Here is an 18,833-nt window from a genome sequence, read left to right as displayed (position 1 = left end):
AACTGATTTGAGACACCTGTTTTTGTGGTTTTTGGTTTTTACTTTTGATACAGTTTTACTGGCTTATTACAATTTTACCAGACTAATGAGATTTCTAGTGTGTAATAAAAACTTAAAAGCAACCCAAGTTTTTTGGATAATTCAGGTGAAATAAGAGAATAGAGATTCATGCTGGAACTTAAGCTCACAGTAATTCATCACTAGAAAAACAGATGGTAAGTTTGCTAGTTTTAGTTTTACATGAAACAAATCTTTGCATCTTGACATGACCAACAGTGAAACAGTGAAGATTAGCAGAACAGAAAATATGGATAAAGTTAAATAGGAAAGAATAAACAATAAAATATTCAGTTGACGCTTGAATATACAGATTCAGAATTATTTCGCACAATTTTTGTAATTTTGTCTCTGTAAATCACCAGTGGACTTTAAATTAAACGCACACAAAAAAGATGTGATCAAAGTGCTGACTTTCAACTTTAATTAAATGGATTTAACGCAAGCACTGCTTTAAATGTTTATGAACTACAGCTTTGAACAGTCTCCCATTTTCAATATTTCACTGAGTAGTTGACTGAGAAGTAGTTTCATGGCTATGCCAGCCTGTTTAGTCAAAGTGTTGAACTGTATTTAGTAGCTTCAAACTCACAATTCAGTATAAAATCTAAAGCAATATCAGTGCAAATGAAAGAGGACATAATAAGGCTGCACCTCCACCCCCACAGACCACCTTCATGTTGGATATGAATGAACATGTTGTTTGACATCAAACATGAAGCCTTTAAACTTGTTGTTTCCATCATCATTTCTGTTCTCTTGAATTAAATGTATCAATGAACTGATGATGAGAAAAACTGTCTGCAAAATTAACAAGCTGATTAAAGCTGATTAAAGCTGTAGCATGTCAAACATTATATTTCTTAATAATTACATTCAAAAAATTATATTTCAAAATAATCTGAGAAATTTTAAAACAATTATGACTGTGTACTTGTTCATCATGTTAACCAATAGGAAAAATGACTGTTTTGCAGAACATCTGCCTGAAGTAGTGCTGCATCAAAATGCTGTTTGTTGCCAAACGGAAGAAATAGTTGCTAGTTCTCTTTAAACTTGATTTGGTGTTTGTACCAATGTGATAGTTTTATTACACTGGGACATGATCTTATTATTATTGTAGAGTCTTTACCTTCTAACATGGTCACAAGTGTATAACCACAGATTAGAACCACTACAGGGAGCTTGCACAGTCCTAATGAAATAACCATCCACATTATGATTTGTGTTACACATCTCTGTTCAGTTTAGGTCTTTGCTATTTGAAGTCCTGTCATAAGGTGGCAGCATGTCTGTAGTGCAGTGGCTCTTCAGAATCCACTGCATCACTGCCGATTTCCTGATGGGAGGGTTTACCCAAAAATTACACGTGAATGATCAGCAGACTGAATGTAGCAGAAGACATAATGTTCATGAATGTCAGTCATGCAACACAACATGATGATCACTTTCTTCTGCATAAGCTTTAACATCATCCTGGTGTCAGGTAATGCACTTTAACTTTTCCATTTTCCAACATTCACTCTCATATTCCTTGTTGTCATTTTTTGTGATGTTTTCATTGATATTTTTCACAGGTTCATCACTCAGTGACCAAGTCTCACCAGATCCAGCTGATATGTATAAAAATCAAGAACAAACAGCTGAGATCACCTGTTCACACAGTATAGACACCTATAATAATCCTCTGGTACAAGCAAACAAAAACCGGCCAACTGCAGTTCCTGGGATACATGTTGGGAACAAGCTCATCTGTAGAGCCTGGAGTGACTGTGACAATTGGTGGGAATGCAAATAAAGACCAGACCTGCACACTGATAATTAAAGAGCTCTTCATGAACAGCAGTGCTGTGTACTTCTGTGCTGCTAGATTCCACAGTGCTACATGTCACTGATCCACAATACAAAAACCTCCTCACTACCAATTTTTATCACTTACCACCTGCACCTGTATTCTAACCAACATTGATCTTGTGATTACAATCATGAATAGGAGATCCTTGCTGTGAAGCAAAGCCTTTAACTTTCACCTACCATTATAAACAGTAGCAGGCTTAAAAATTTGAAATAGGTGCTATATCTCATTGTAGTCTCACTATGATTGCTCAAGTCCTCATTACATCACATTAATAATTCCTTACTGTGAAGTAACTGAAGTAATACCTGTAGCCTCTGTATAGGAATTTCTTTTATTTATGTATTAATCACATTATTTTATTGTATAATGCCTTCGTGCCACTGGATTTTAACATGTCTCACACTCACACAGTACAGATGGTGGGGGTCTAGTAAGGAAGTTCACCAAGCACCTCTGAAATTTTTCAGAACAGTATGAGACAGACCTAGCTGGTCTGCAGCCGTGGAAAATCCAACTACATGCTCATGCTACAGAAGACCAAGCTCTGAAATACATTGCTGCTATAGTCCAAAGACAATGAGGAACTGTTAGAGAAACACTTCAATATTACTGGAGATTTGAGAGCAGAGAAAGAAAAGAACGCATCTCAGTTTATTGTTGATCTAAAAGCACCTGAGCACAATGCAGTATAGTACTGTGCAGCTATCTATGCACAATGAAAGGAAAACCCCTCCCCTTGAAACAAAACAGAACCATTAATAAAAGTGGATGTTTTAAACTGAAGCTACTCCTCCCACCTCTTGGTTAGATCCCAGCCAGTATAGTGTTTTACTTCACTTTAATTTTAAACTTTAAGAAAGATCAGTGGGGGTTTGACATCAAATCATAGTAATTTAAATCCCTAAAAATCTTAAACATCTTTATCAGCAAAGTGTCAGCATGATTCATCATCTCTTCTTCTGGTGCCTGACAGGTAATAATGCCTTGTTTGCACACAATAAGCTCTTCAGAAAGTGGAATTTCTTTCCTTAAATGTCTAATCTCCTTTCCTTTAAATGCAATCTTTTGTCATTCTCTATTCAGGTGTCTGTCTGGGTATTGAGGTCCGTCAGTTTCCCTCTGGGATCATCACTGATGTCAGATCCAAAGTGGAGATTCTCTGCAGCCATGAAAAGACTGACTACAGGGTGATGCTCTGGTACCAGCAGCCACCCGGAGAGACAGCTATGAAACTCATTGGGTTTTTACACTACCAAGCTGTCACATTTGACGAAGACCAATATAAAAATCATTTCGATATAAATGGAAATCTGGGTGGCAACACAGCAAAAAATGGCTCTCTGATAGTCAAAGTGACACAAAAAGAGCACAGTGCAGTGTACTACTGTGCAGCTAGAGAAGCACAGTGGCAAAAAGTCCCTCTGAACTCTACAAAAACTCCACATTCATTCTCAAACACCTGCATTAGCTGTTGTTTTGTGGTTCGATTGATTTGTACAAAACTGTACTGATATACCCCTGTTTCTAATATCTTTGCAGTCCCTTTTGAACTCGCCACCAGACCTCCCTCTCCCCCTCACCACACATACTCACACAATCTGTTAACTGACTTTTTTGCACTTTACACACCACTACCTCTGGTGTGTAAACCACTGCTGCTCTATGGACAATCTTTTTTGCTCTGGGTTTACAAGCTGCTACACTGGTCACTTTAAACCACTCCAAATTATAAATTGTAAATTCTAATTGTAACTCTTAAGCGTATATTTATTTATTTTCTTCTCCCTCCTTCTTTTATCTATTTATTAGCTCGTTTTTACACTGATGTAACCGGAGCCTCGTCGTCTCGTCTCTCTGTATGCTGCATTGGATACAGCAGAGATGACAAAGTTTACTTTGACTTTTGTGGTACTAAGAGTTGCAAAGACCTCTTTATGCAGTGATCTTAGTACGTAAAATACTACAATTCACAAATCTTAAAGGCTGCGCAATGTATCTAATCATAAATTCTAGATATTATTCAGGCAAAAGATGAATTTGATTTTTTAACACCACATATAGTAAAGACAACCAGTACATCTTTCAGTGCGCAACTTTTACTCGAGTGGCTCAGAAACACTCACAGAACACAAATATGACACTTTCTCCAAGATAAAACTCCTCCCACTTGATATAATCAAATTCCAGTTACTTACACATACAGCCACTAATTATCAGTTTCTAATAATTTCTAAAACAATTAAGTTAATACAGACAGAATGATGCCTTCTTTCAATAATTTGAAATTGCATTCTGTATTCTGGATTAAATGCATCACTGAACAGTCTTTAAAAATATATTTTTGTTGGAGGGACATGTTCCATAAGGTTCTGACTTAATATTCTCTTACAAATTTCTTTTCAGCTCAGGTCTTTGCTATTTGAAGTCCTGTCAGTAAGGTGGCAGATGGAGGCGTGCTCTAGATACCACTGCATCGACTGCCCGATTTTCCTGATGGGAGGGTTTACCAAAAATTACACGTGAATGATCAAGCAGACTGAATGTACAGCTATGAGAGCACAGTAGACTTAAGAGGACTGTTCCTTAATCATGCAAAGCAACATGATGATCACTTTCTTCTGCATAACCTTTAACATTATCCTCGTGTCAGGTAATGCACTCTTAACTTTTCAGTTTTTCACGATTTCCTCTTATACAGCTTGATTTACATTGTTGTGGGGTTTTTGTTGATATTTTTCACAGGTTCCTCACTCAGTGACCAAGTCTTCCAGACTCCAGCTGATATGTATAAAAATCAAGAACAAACAGCTGAGATCAACTGTTCACACAGTATAGCTGGCTATGATCGGATCCTCTGGTACAAGCAAACAAAAAGCAAACAGCTTCATTTCCTGGGATACATGGTAGTAAGCCAAGGAGCACCAGAGCCTGGATGGAGGGTCGACATCAAAGGGAGTGCAAATCCACACCAAACCTGCACATTAATAATAAAAGATCTCACCCTGAACAGCAGTGCAGTTTACTTCTGTGCTGCTAGATACCACAGTACTATATATCACTGCTCCTCAATACAAAAACCACTTCACTCTTAGTCTTTATCTCTTACAGCTCACAGCCGCTTGCACCTTTATTCTAACCAACATTGGTCCTGTGATTATAATCCATAACTGGAATGGGAGGTCCTTACTGTGAAGAAAAGCCTTTTTTTTTCTTTCTTTTTTTTTCTTACAGGTCTTGTTCCAGCCTCATCCTTGACACAATTTGGCTGAAGTCAGATTATGGTGGGACCCCTGACAAAACAAAAACTAAGTGGTTTGAGAAGGAGAGACCATGACCCTTATCGTCTACGTACACTTTAAAAACAAACACTGAGCCAGCAAAGAAATAGTTGGAAGTGGGGCTGTCACTGTGAATCATTCACAGCTAAATGACAGTGGTCTGTAGTTTTGTGCTGTTAGCATCCACAGTGATGTGAGAAGTAGGAGAAGCTGTACGAAAACTGACCATTAAACTAATACTAGAAATGACTTGACTTTTATGTCCTCCCAGTAGGTGGCGCTGGACTGCAGTAACTGGCAAATATTCGAGTCACCCAGTATTCTGCTTTCATACAGAAGCTCATCATGATGACATCCAGTTTGTTTTAGCATATTAGTAATCACATTTATGATTTAGGAGTCACACTTCATATCATGTATAGTTTTTCTCTCTTTCTAAGGGTTTTTCTTGGTGTTAAGGTCTACCAAACATTTTTTAAATGTTTTCCAAAAACCTGAAGACAGTCTAGCTTGGTTTGTGTCCATGGAAAGTTAACTACACACTCATGCAGTGTGTAATCACAAAACTTAACAGCGTACCATACCTAAAGTGGTCTATCTAAAGGCACCTGAGCACAGTGCAGTGTAGTACTGTGCAGCTAGCGATGCACACTGATGATGAAATTAGCGATAAAAAACCCTCCCCTTAATACAAAAACTTAGACCCATCAAGTGATCAAAGAGGATTGTTTTAAACTAAACATACCCGTAATGTAAGTCTATTTAAAAACCTGCATGTCATGTATAACTAGTCCCAAACATTACATTTGCTAATAAGGACATTTTGAATTAACACATTCTCAGGGCAAATGCATATACAGTAGCTTAAAAGAAATACAAATAACCTCTTTTTGCAGTCTTGAGGACTTACCCTTCCCTAAAGTCCTTTCATAAGGTAGCAGTATGTTTGTGATGCAGTTCAGAATTCATTCTAGAGCCTGCACTCAATGTGAAAACAAATGGGAGTGCAAATAAAGGCCAGAACTGCACATTAGCAATTAAAGATCTCACTGTGAACATCAGTGCAGTGTACTTCTGTGCTGCCATTTACCACAGTGCTGCATATCACTGCTCCTTAATACAAAAAATCTCATCGTTTTTAGAGCTCACATGTGTTTGCACCTATATTCTAACCAATAATCTAATCCTATATTGGAATGGGAGGTCCTTACTGTGAAGTAACTGAAGTAATGCCTGTAGCCTCCCTCTACCATTATAAATAGCAGCAGGTCTTATATTTACAACACCAGCTGCATCTCCTTGTAGATTATCCCTATGATTGCTCAAGTGCTCATAACGATTGTTGTCTCATCTCTGTGGCTGCAAGGTACATGGACATATTAACTGTGCAATAGATTCCTAAGCTTTCATTTTTTAAATGTATTGGCTGAAGAACATTTCTCAAAGAAAGATCAGAATTACTTTGGTTTTTTTCCACAGGTCATTCCCAGGATGTGATTCAATACCCTGAAATCAGCTGGGGTTTCCTCAACAAAGCTGCAGAGATGAACTGCAGCCACAGCAAAGATATACGTTATACTCAGATGTACTGGTACATTCAAAGACCAGGAGAGACCATGAGGCTCATTGTCTACACAGTATTTCGTGGGAACCCGGACTATGGCGGGGCGCCTGAAAACAAATATTCAGCCATTAAAGAAGCCATTGAGAACGGAGCTCTTACTGTGAATAACTTGCAGCAGAATGACAGCGGTGTGTATTTTTGTGCTGTCAGCATGCACTGTGGTGTGAGAAGTAGGAGAAGCTGTACAAAAACTGCCTGACAATTAATCTGATATTAGAGATGACTTTTATGTCCTCCAGTAGGTGGCGCTGGAGTTCAAGAAATACTGACATCTAAGCATAGTTGCCTAAAAGAAGGGGGTGTTAGTAAGAGTCAACTGGTGTTTTGTTCACAGACAGGAGCTCATCATGCTGACATTAAAATGCCAAACATGCTCCTCCCACTTCACTTCCTCATAAACCTCTGTGGGGTCAGTCAGGTTATCTGATGTCAAATCCCAGCAGTTTAAATCCATAAATAAATGTTTCTTACCAAAGAAACAACATAATGATTCATTTTCTCTTTTTCTGGTGTCTGACAGGTAATAACATATTTGCATACAATAAAATCCTCTGACAACGGAAATGGTTTCATTAAATGTATCATCTGTTGCGATTTAAAAATAATCTTTTTATTCTCTATCCAGGTGTCTGTCTGGGATTCGAGATCCGTCAGTCTCCCTCTGAGTTCATCACAGACGTTGGAGCCACAGTGCAGATTTTCTGCAACCATGAAAAGACCGACTACACAGTGATGCTTTGGTACCAGCAGTCACCTGGAGAGACGGCTATGAAACTCATTGGGTTTTTAAATGTCAACACTCCAAAATTTGAAGATGAAAATAACGATAATTTTGAAATCACTGGCGACCTGAGTGCGATTACAGCAAAAAACGGTTCTCTGATAGTCAAGAAAGCTCAAGGACAAGAGCACAGTGCAACGTACTATTGTGTAGCAAGTAAAGCACAATGACACAAAGTCCCTCTGAACTTTACAAAAACTCAATATTTTTTTATCCTTGTGGTTTGGATGAGACAAGTTCTCAAACACCTGCTTGAGTGATTGTTTTGTGGCTTAATCCAGTCACATTTACTAATACGTGTACTAATACACCGTTCATACAACTAAGAAGGAATCCCAAATAAGCAACACAAAAAAAAAACAAAAAAAACAACGTTATTTGACATAACCATCAACATTAAGGGTCAGAGGTCTGTTTCAAAATAGTTGCCAAACCCCTTTATGAGCTCCTTTATGAGGTGAAAAAACTGAGATAATGATGTATGAGAAAAGAAGACATAAAATAGAAGGACTATGTGGGCTTGCACAGCCCAAAGGCTCGGCTCTCTTAAACTTGCTGACAAATAACATTCTTATACAGATTTTTGGGTTTCAATTCAGGTCTTTTTTTCTTTCCTTGCTTTATATTCTTTAAGGATTCTGATGGTATTTTTCACAGGTTCCTCAATCATTGACAAAGTCTACTAAAATCCAGCTGATGTGTATAAAAAAAAAAAATCAAGAAAAAAACAAACAAAGGAAAAACAGCTCAAATCAACTGTTAAGAGAGTCTAGAAAATGCAACCAAAACCTCTGATAGAAGCAGGCATACATTTTAATAGGATATTAGAAAAGACTGTCATTCCGCTAGGTGGCGATGGAGCTCAATGAATACTAATATCTAAACATGCAGGAGCTACTTCAAAGAGGAGGGTGTCGAGAAAAGTGTTGAATGCTAAAGTTACTCAGTGTTCCGTTTGTAGTCGAGCTAAAGGCACCTAACCATAGTGCAGTCTACTATACACAAGAAGAAAGAAAAACCCTTTTAAAATGAAACACACTCCTCCCACATCTTGGTAAGATCCAAGAAAGCATAGTGTTCACAGCACTTTCCTCTTAAACCTCTGTGGGATCAGTCATATGATCTGATGTCAAATCCCAGCAATTTAAATGTTTAAACTCTTAGAAACTTTATCAAAGGAAGGTCAACATGATTAATTTTTTCTTTTTCTGTTGCCTGACAGGTAATAGCTTGTTTACCATTTATCTTCTGAACATGGAAATCATTTCATTAAATATATATCATTTGTTGTAATTTAAAAATAATATTTTCTTCATTCTCTATCCAGGTGTCTGTCTGGGTGTAGAGGTCCGTCAGACTCCCTCTGAGTTCATCACTGATGTCGGATCCAAAGTGCAGATTTTCTGCAGCCATGAAAAGACCGACTACAGGATGATGCTCTGGTACCAGCAGTCACCTGGAGAGACAGCTATGAAACTCATTGGGTTTTTAAACGTCAACACTCCAAAATTTGAAGATGAAAATAACGATAATTTTGAAATCGGTGGCGATCTGAGTGGGAGTACAGCAAAAAACGGTTCTCTGATAGTCAAGAAAGCTCAAGGACAAGAGCACAGTGCAACGTACTATTGTGCAGCAAGTAAAGCACAATGACACAAAGTCCCTCTGAACTTTACAAAAACTCCAGATGATTTTTTTTTTTTTATCATTGTGGTTTTGATAAGAGATGTTCTCAAGCACCTGCTTGAGTAGTTTTCTTATGGATTGATCCATTCATGCAAAATTGCACTAATATAATAAGCAGTTTGCAAAAGCAGCAAGGATGCACAAATGAGCAAATATGTGCAACTTTATTTGACATAACCATCATGATTAACTGACAATGACTTACTCCTGAAAGCTTTATGAATATCTGTATTCCCTTTACTACCCCTAGGAATTGCAACAAGAGATCTGATTTTTGTCAACACCAACAAAATGATCCGTCTTCTTATTTTCTGTCAGCATAGGGTTCACGGTACAGGGAATTCCATGGTAATTCATATTTACAAGTTCTGCATAATTTGGTACAGAATATGCTAATGCTTCTGTGACACTTAATGTTTAGACACAAAGCATCTCTACAGGTTTTGAAAATATTCAGAGAAATTTCTGAACCATTCTTTAGGCTTTAGGTTTTGAAAAATAACCTTCTGGTACACCAGCTGTTTTGGGGTTCAATTTCCATCTTTGTTATTTTCAGTCCTTAATAAATTGGCCCTACATCTGTAGCGTAGTGGTTATTCAGTGTCCACTGCATCAAGGCCCATTTTCCAGATAACAGGACTGAGATATGATTACAAGGATTCAACGTACAGTTGTTCTTGAATATAGTCATGCAACATGATAATCACTGTCCTCTGCACAAGATTTAACATTACCCCAGTAACATGGTGTTTGACTTTTTCCAAGATATCCTCTCATATTTATTTGTTTATATTCTGGAGGGATTCAATGACTTGACTGTTATGTACTTCCAGTAGGTGGCGATGGAGCTCAAGAAATACTGATATCTAAACATGCAGTAGCTACTTCAAAGAGGGGGGTGTCAATAAAAGTGTGCATGGGAAAATGTTAGAGTCACTTACTGTGCTGCTTTCAGACAGAAGCTCATCATGCTGACATTATTTAGTTTGTTTTGGCTCACTGGTAATCACATTCACTATTTAAGAATCCCACTTTATATTCTCTATAGGTTACCCATCTATAGGTTTATTGTTCATTTTCTCTCCTTCTAGGTCTTTGTCTGGGTGTTGAAGTCCACCAAACACCCGTGGAAGTTTTCAGAACTCGTGGAGACGAAGTCCAGCTGGTCTGCAGCCATGGAAAGACCGACTACACATTCATGCAGTGGTACCAAAAATCCCCTGGAGACCAAGCTCTGAAACGCATTGGACATTTAAACTACAACAACAAAGAGCACGAGAAATCATTTGAGAAACATTTTAATATTACAGGAGACTTGAGTGGAAGTAAACCAAAGAATGCTTCTATGTTTATAGTGGACCTAAAGCCTGAGCACAGTGCAGTGTATTACTGTGCAGCAAGCTATGCACACTGAGTAGAAAACACCTTTCTTTAATACAAAAACTCAGAACCATGAAATCATCAAAGTGGATGGTTTTAAGCTGAACAGACTCCTCCCACATCTTGGTTAGATCCCAGCTGACTACAGGGTGATGCTCTGATCCCAACAGCTGCAGGGAGACGGCTATAAAACTCACTGGGTAATTAAACTATCCAGCTGTCACATTTGCAGAACAACATAGAGATCATTTCAATATCACTGGAACTGTGGGTGGAGATGCTGCAAAGAATGGCTCAAGTCAAAGGACACGAGCACTTTCTGCCACTGTGCAGCAACACACAATGACAAAAAGGTTTTTTGAGCTTTACAAAAGCTTCACATATTTGATCATTGCTTGTTTTGATAAGACAAGCTCCCACCACCTGTGTTAGTCAAGCTACAATACAACCACTATTTCATTTAACTAAGCATGTAATTTAAGTACAATTTACATAACCAGGAAGGAAGCACATATTAGAGCACTCTTTCACATACTTAAACAAAGCATCTCCATATGAAAGATTACTTTTTACCTGTAGGAAACACACAGATCCATCTTTAGACTTGTAAAACTCTAATTCACACATCCTGAAATACTGTATAATTAATCACAATTTAGATTTTTTTGTAACACTGTTAATAGTAATGCCGACAATTAAATCTATTTTTAAATACAACTAAAAGGCACATTTACACAAAAACCACAGAAAAGCACAAACATGACAGTTTACTTAGAGAAAGCTCCGCCCAGCAATCTGCAGTTTCATCTGCAATAAAGTGATGATTCTTCATCTCCTCCCTTCTTAAACCTCAGTCATGTCAGACAGGCAGATGATTCTCAGTATAAACAATTGCGTGGTCCAATTTCATTAACTCATAGCCACTAAAATCTTATATAAAGTTTCTAAACACATCTAAAGTCAAGCTTTGAATACAGAAAAGATGATCTCCCTTTTAATTTTCTGCTACTTGTCAGGTAATAATTTGAAAAGGTGCTAATTTCTTTAAGTATTTAAGGAAACACTTGCACTCTGTTTTTTGGCTTGTTTCTCTAAAATGCATCAACCTTCATAAGCTAAAATTCTCTTTTATCTTTGTTCTAGGTGTTAGTCTGGGGATTGAGGTTCGTCAGTCTTCCTCTGATATCGTCGCAAAGGCTAGTGACAAAGTTCAGATTTTCTGCACTCATGATAAAACTGACTACAGGATGATGTTCTGGTACCAGCAGTCGCCTGGAGACACGGCTATGAAGCTCATTGGGTTTTTAAACTATGTAGCTGTCACACTTGAAGAACAATATAGAGATCTTTTCAGTATCACTGGAAATCTTGGGGGCGATTCTGCAAAGAATGGCTCACTAACTATCCAAGTCAAAGGACGAGAGCACAGTGCAGTGTACTACTGTGCAGCAAGCAAAACACAATGACAGAAAGCGCCTCTGAACTTTACAAAAACTCCACATAATTTTTATCATTGGTGGTTTTGACAAGACATGCTCCCATGCACCTGCTGTAGTGGTCGTCGTTTGACTTGATCCATGTTGGATGTTTTTAAAGCACATACTGTTTACAAAACCAAGGAGCAGACACTCCTCCAAGCCTTATAAAGGTTCACATTTCCTTTTCTGCCACTAGTAGTTGCAAAGACATCATCACTAAACATATTCATGCAGTAAGACACTACTATGCAGTGCTCGTGAAATACTCTAATTCAGATATCCTTAAAGACTGCACAGCCTAAGTAATGACAATTTATGGTTGTTATAGTCAGTCAAATAGGATTTAAATCAGTTTTTCAATCTGTAAACAAGAATGTTGTTCTATTCCAGCACACAGAAATCTTCAGGGAAACATCAGTTGAAGAGAAAACTCCTCCCAGCAATGACGTATCATCATCACATCCTTTCCTTCTTAAACCTCAGTTATGTCAGCTGGGCTGTTAATTCTTAGTATAAACACTTGGTGTGATCTAATTCTAGTCTTTTAAATCCACTAAACTCTGTTTATCAAGCTTCTAAATGCTTAGAAAGTCTAAAGGCTTTATGTTGTTAAAGATAAAATGATCTGCTTTCTAATTTTCTGCTGCCTACCAGGTAAAAATTTTAAAAGATGTCAATTTCTTTAAAGCCTGGAAATAACAGATTTTTGTATTTGTTTTAATTTATTGGCTATCAAAAGCTTCTCTTTTCTTTTTTGGTCTAGGGGTTTTTCTCGGGCTTGAGGTCCGTCAGTCTTCTTCTGATATCATCGCGAATGTTAGTTCAAAAGTGCAGATTTTCTGCATCCATGATAAAACTGACTACTATGTGATGCTCTGGTACCAGCGTCCACCCGGGGAAACAGCCATGAAACTCATCGGGTATTTGTACCACAAACAAGTCACAATGGAAGATCAGTACAAAAGCAATTTCATTATTTCTGGAGATTTGACTGGGAGTACAGCAAAAAACAGCTCTCAGATAGCCAACGCTGCACAACAAGGGGACAGTGCCGTCTACTACTGCGCAGCAAGCAAAGCACAATGACAGAAATCCTCTGTGAACATTACAAAAACTCCATAATCTGGAACCATCAGTGGTTTGAAACCAGAATGGAAACAAACTGACATCAGACACCTGGTTTTGTACTTTTGGTTTTTAATTGACATATTATTTTGTTGATTTTTTCCAATTACTCATAATAAAAGGTAATTATTTCTAATAAATAAAAATCTTTTAAAGCAGCATATCTTATATGGATGATTAAAATAAGAGCATATATTCTGTATAACCTGCAGGACTGCAATGATACACCATCTAAAAAAAACTGCTAACATTCCCAAGTTTGAGGTTTGTTTTATATTTACAATGCAGTAAATCTTTGCTCATCAAAACATTTATCATTGGCGGGACTTTTAGAAAAGGATTATGAGCATTTTCCATATTTTCTGATATTTAACAAGCTAAACAATAAAAGAATTAAAAACTAAAATATCTTCATCTCCAGCTGAAGCCACTCCCCTTCTGCCTACATCTTACTACCGTAGCTTCTTCCTGAAATGGCAATCAGCTCAGTGACATGGTGCTTTCAGCAGAGACTGTTTTAATTTAAACGCTTCAGCACATTCATGACTTTATCGCCACATCTCTACATTATGATTAGATTTCTTTTTTTCTTTTTCCTCACAGGTAACTGCTTCATGGTGACGCGACACACTGCATTCGCTTATTTTAAAATCATTAATTTTTCTATCTCTGCTTACAGCAGGCATCTCTCTGGGGATAGAGGTCCGTCAGTCTCCGTCTGCTGTAATCAAAAAGGTCAATGATGATGTACAGCTAATCTGCACCCATGATAAAAGTGACTACAGAGTGATGCTTTGGTACCAGCGATTACCCGGAGAGACAGCTCTGAAACTTGTTGGATATGGATATACACAGTTCAAAGATGACAGCGCGGAGGAACCGTTTAGAGAAAATTTCAAATTAGAGGGGGATTTGAATTCGAATAAAAAGAACGGCTCACTTTTCATCAACAAACTAAAAGCACCTGAACATACAGCAACGTATTTCTGTGCTGCCAGTCAACCACAGTACATCAAACACCCATCTGCTCTAAACAAAAACCTCTTCCAATGTCTCCTGTTACAGAAGAACCTATTAGTCATCATATTCAGCAGCACTAAGACTCACGGCTATAGGAAGTATTTGTCAAGGAGGCTTTCTGGATAACAAGAAATCTAACAGATTATACACTAAAAGAAAAAACGTATTTATAATTTTTCAGTTAATAATTAACTTGAGGGAAGTAATGATGACATCATGAAACACAGTGTCAACACTTTGAGCTAACCGACTTTGAGGAACAGCATTATTTTTATATTCTTAAATTAAGCATCAATAGCAAGGATTTCTGCTCAAAAAACATTTTTTATTTTAAAAACCAGTCCATTTGTCATTGAGTACACCCCCCCCCAAAAAAAAAAAACACAAGCTGTTGATGAACAACTCTGATTTCACTACATCACTTCCTGTCTCTCCTTCTGACTCTCAAAGCATTGAAGACACTATTTGTGTGCTGACATCCAACATGAAGCCATCTAGTTTCATCGTTGCCATCCTAATCGTGTTCTGGATTAAAGGTAAAACCGAACTCTTACAAAATCAGTTTATGTGAAGAAAAAAAGAAAAAAAAAAAAAAAGGTAAATATTCATGTCTTTCTCCTTTTCCCCCCCGTCTCTTCTTCTCCAGGAGCTTGTCTCAGCAAAGACAAACAGCTGTCTCAGTCTCCAACTCAACTGTTAGTGGAACCAAACAGACAAGTGAACCTGACCTTCACTCATAACATCACTAATTACGATACCATTCTCTGGTATCAGCGCTCACAAGGCGACACCTCTCTGAAGCTGATTGCCTACGTCTATTTTACAAATCTAAATGTTGAGAAGCCATTTGAAGGCAACTTTCAGGTGAGTGGAGATGGGAGAAAAACAGTTTATCTCCATATCCTGAACCCACGACACCCGGAAGACAGTGGAGAATATTTTGGAGCAGCACGAATACACAGTTATAAAGATGGTGATGCTCTCATACAAAAAACCCTCATCCTGATCTGGTAGATAACAGTACCCCAACAGGAAACCGCACAGACTTTGTGAAACTGTACCAAGTTAAAATAGTGAAACTGCAAAAAATGCTGGGCTGTTTTCAGACTATAATTTTTGATCCAAACTGCATGTTGCCTTGATAAAATGTACTAAATGCTTCAAGGATGCATTATTTGCAAAACTTCGGTTGCACAGAGTTTATATTTACAGATTACTACAAACACTTCTGACACGCCCACTAAGCATTGCAAAGAAATAAGTTGTTCAGTCTGGAAGCCATAGCATTGCACATGTCATTTTCATGCTTAATATATATCTATATCCATACATCTATGCCCAAGCAACAAAATAATTAAGCAGCCACCACCACACACCTGTAGAGCATGTGCAGAAGAACAGAAGTTTCACACTGAGGTTTTCATTACAGATAAAACCCCCAAAATTAAATTGGTTGCCATTACCAATTTCCAAAGAAAGTGATGAATTTCACTTTGGAAGAAACCTGGCTTTCAGTTATAAATGCTGCTCTCCATTTTCACCCATAAAGTTCAAATAACGTTTTTCCTTCAGTCTCTTTAAAATGTTTTATGTCTAAACAAAAGACTGAACAGCAGAGAGCAGTGGTGACACATGAACATAGTAAAAAGAAAGCTCCTCCCTCCTCATCACAAATGTACAATAAAGGAAGATGTAGTGTCAGGGTGCTTTCATTGATAGCTTTGTATATCTATATCTAAATCATAGTTATATAGAACGCTGCAGCGACAGTGAAGATTAAGCATCGCTATAAGGATTTTAAAATGTTTGTTGTATTGTCTTTGTCTTTGTTTGCAGGTAGGTAGAAAATAAACAGATGTGTGTACTTTCTCATGACAATATCAAACCAGTCTTTCTTTTTGTCCTAGACACTGTGCTGTCAGCACTTGTGATTCAGCAATCACCTTTAAATCTTCTGATAAAACCACAACAGCAAGAAGCCAAGCTCGATTGCTACCATGGAGACAACAGCTATCCCTACATGTTCTGGTACCAGCACAAGTCAGCGGCAGGAGGTCAGCGGACAATGGACCTGATTGGACAGCTTCATTATGAAAACCCAACTCTTGAAAAGACCTTTAAGAGCAAATTTAACATAACAGGCCATTCAAAGGCCAAAGCTCAGCTTGTAATCTCCAATGTTAATCCAGCAGACACAGCACAATACTTCTGTGCTGCGAGTCAGCACGGTGTTTCAACTCCTCTGCCTGCTTTACAAAAAGCTGGTGGCACACAGCATCAAAACCACACCTGCATGGAGAAGTGACAGTTCCAGAGTCTACTTTCACACAGTTTCTCTCACTTTGGTCCCTTTATCACTGCTCACATTCTGGTGTCATTTCCTGCATTGCTGGCTCTGTCTATTTCTACCCATTTAATTTCCTATTCTAAAGGAAAAGAGACTCCTGTTTCTTTCTGCAGATCAGGTGAGCACTGTGGTGTTTCACAAATCTCCCCAAGAGAGTACAACTGCAAGCATAATGGTGCATCCCTTGTAATGATGCTCTGGTATCAGCAAAGACAGGAGAATGTGTTTATAACTGCTATGGATGTGAACAGTCCCCAAATCATGAGGGTCAGTTTGAAGAATAAGCCTAACTTTTACATTTGTTGCTTTTTAAAACCAGAGATCAGGCTAAGAGTCAGAAATCCAATAAGAATGAAATAGAATGAGGATGATTTTATTTGCAATCCAATTATAATTTTAGAGTAATGTCCTATTCCTATCAAACAGATAGGAATACTCTGGCTGCTGTCCGTGTGTCACAAAACACTTTATGTCTAAATAAAATGACTGAACAGCAGAGAGCAGTGAAAACACATGAAAATGCTAAGATAGCTCCTCCCTCTTCTTAACACACGTGTACAATAAAGAAACATGTAATGTCAGAGTGTCTTCATTGACACCTCTGTATATCTATCTCCAAGTCAGTTACATAGATCATTGCTATTTAAGGATTTTCTCCAGTAAAGTTTTGAAATGTTTGGAATTTTGGTTTTGTCTTTGCTCACAGGTAGGTAGAAAAAAAAGATATGTGTACTTTCTCATAACAATATTTATCCTTCCTGTGAACCTTCAGTTTGGTTTTTGTCCTCTAGACTGTGCGCTGTCATCACTTGTGATTCAGCAAACACCTTTAAATCTTCTGATAAAACCAGAACAACAACAAGCCCAGATCGAATGCTACCATGGAGAGAGTGACTATCCCTACATGTACTGGTACCAGCACAAGTCAGCAGCAGGAGGCCAGCGAACAATGGACCTGATTGGACGGCTTCAATATGGTGCCCCAACTCTTGAAAAGACCTTTAAGAGCAAATTTAACATAACAGGCCATGCAACGGCCAAACACAGCACAATACTTCTGTGCTGCGAGTCGGCACAGTGTTTCAACTCCTCTGCCTGCTTTACAAAAAGCTGGTGGCACACAGCATCAAAACCACACCTGCATGATTGACAAAGGAGGCGTGACAGTTCTAAAGTCTGCTTTCACACAGTTTCTCTCACTTTGGTCCTTTTATCACTGCTCACATTCTGGTGTCATTTCCTGCATTGTTGGCTCTGTCTATTTCTACCCATTTAATTTCCTATTCTAAAGGAAAAGAGACTCCAGGTTCTTTCTGCAGGTCAGGTGAGCACTGTGGTGTTTCACAAATCTCCCCAAGATAGTGAATGAAAAAAAGTTTCATCTCCAAATAAACTGCAAGCATAATGATGCCTCCCTTGTAATGATGCTCTGGTATCAGCAAAGAAAGGAGAATGTGTTTATAACTGCTATGGATGTGAACAGTCCCCAAAATATGAGGGTCAATTTGAAGAATAAGCCTAACTTTTACATTTGTTGCTTTTTAAAACCAGAGATCAGGCTAAGAGTCAGACAGCCAATAAAAACGAAACAGAATGAGGATGATTTTATTTGCAATCACAATTATAATTTTAGAGTAATGTCCTATTCCTATCAAACAGAAAGAGCTTCTAGCTCTTCAGTGGAACCCCTCTCTGACTATTCAGGCAACCTTTTCAGTTAGCCTTGATAAAATGTCGTCTTCTCTAGCATTCTCTACTGTCACACAACCCTCTGCCTCCTTCACTACATCCATAAATATTCTCTGTGATCTTCTTGCTGCGTGATAGCTCCAATATTAAACATCAACATTAAAAATCCCCCAATCACTCAACCTGAGCTATCCCTCTGATGTACTCGTATCTGATTTTGTCCATTCTGGTCACTCCCAATGAAAACCTTAACATTTTCAACTCTGTCACCTCCAGCTCAGCCTCCTGTCTTTGCGTTAGTGCTACTCACTCCAAACCATGTTGTAAACCTTCCCTTTTCCTCTGGCTGCTGTCCGTGTGTCACACAAGACTTTGTCTAAATAAAACGACTGAACAGCAGAGAGCAGTGACAACCCATGAAAATGCTAAGATAGCTCCTCCCTCTTCTTAACACACGTGTACAATAAAGAAACATGTAATGTCAGAGTGTCTTCATTGACACCTCTGTAT

At 38.1% G+C, this 18,833-nt stretch overlaps 1 long non-coding RNA gene and 3 gene segments (V, D, J or C); all 4 read left to right on the top strand.

Moving 5' to 3' along the window:
• Nucleotides 1–6,491: 6,491 nt before the first annotated feature.
• Nucleotides 6,492–7,016, top strand: LOC106632567. The segment is given in 2 exon segments: nucleotides 6,492–6,559; nucleotides 6,673–7,016. Coding segments are annotated over 2 exon segments (396 nt in total).
• A 55-nt stretch (nucleotides 7,017–7,071) lies between these two features.
• On the top strand, nucleotides 7,072–7,768 carry LOC121811986. The segment is given in 2 exon segments: nucleotides 7,072–7,337; nucleotides 7,443–7,768. Coding segments are annotated over 2 exon segments (360 nt in total).
• A 689-nt stretch (nucleotides 7,769–8,457) lies between these two features.
• On the top strand, nucleotides 8,458–9,251 carry LOC121811985. The segment is given in 2 exon segments: nucleotides 8,458–8,820; nucleotides 8,926–9,251. Coding segments are annotated over 2 exon segments (360 nt in total).
• Nucleotides 9,252–12,559: 3,308 nt separating this feature from the next.
• Nucleotides 12,560–14,212, top strand: LOC121811981. Its single transcript, XR_006052783.1, has 3 exons — nucleotides 12,560–12,796; nucleotides 12,906–13,870; nucleotides 13,947–14,212. It is a non-coding gene; the product is annotated as an uncharacterized LOC121811981 (long non-coding RNA).
• The last annotated feature ends 4,621 nt before the right edge of the window (nucleotides 14,213–18,833 follow it).

The sequence above is a fragment of the Haplochromis burtoni genome, unplaced genomic scaffold, assembly GCF_018398535.1.
Source record: "Haplochromis burtoni strain Fernald_Lab_line unplaced genomic scaffold, NCSU_Asbu1 Contig_393, whole genome shotgun sequence".
NCBI classification, from domain to species: domain Eukaryota; kingdom Metazoa; phylum Chordata; class Actinopteri; order Cichliformes; family Cichlidae; genus Haplochromis; species Haplochromis burtoni.
Note: the sequence above shows the minus strand (reverse complement) of the source record. Positions and strands in the feature narration are given on the sequence as shown.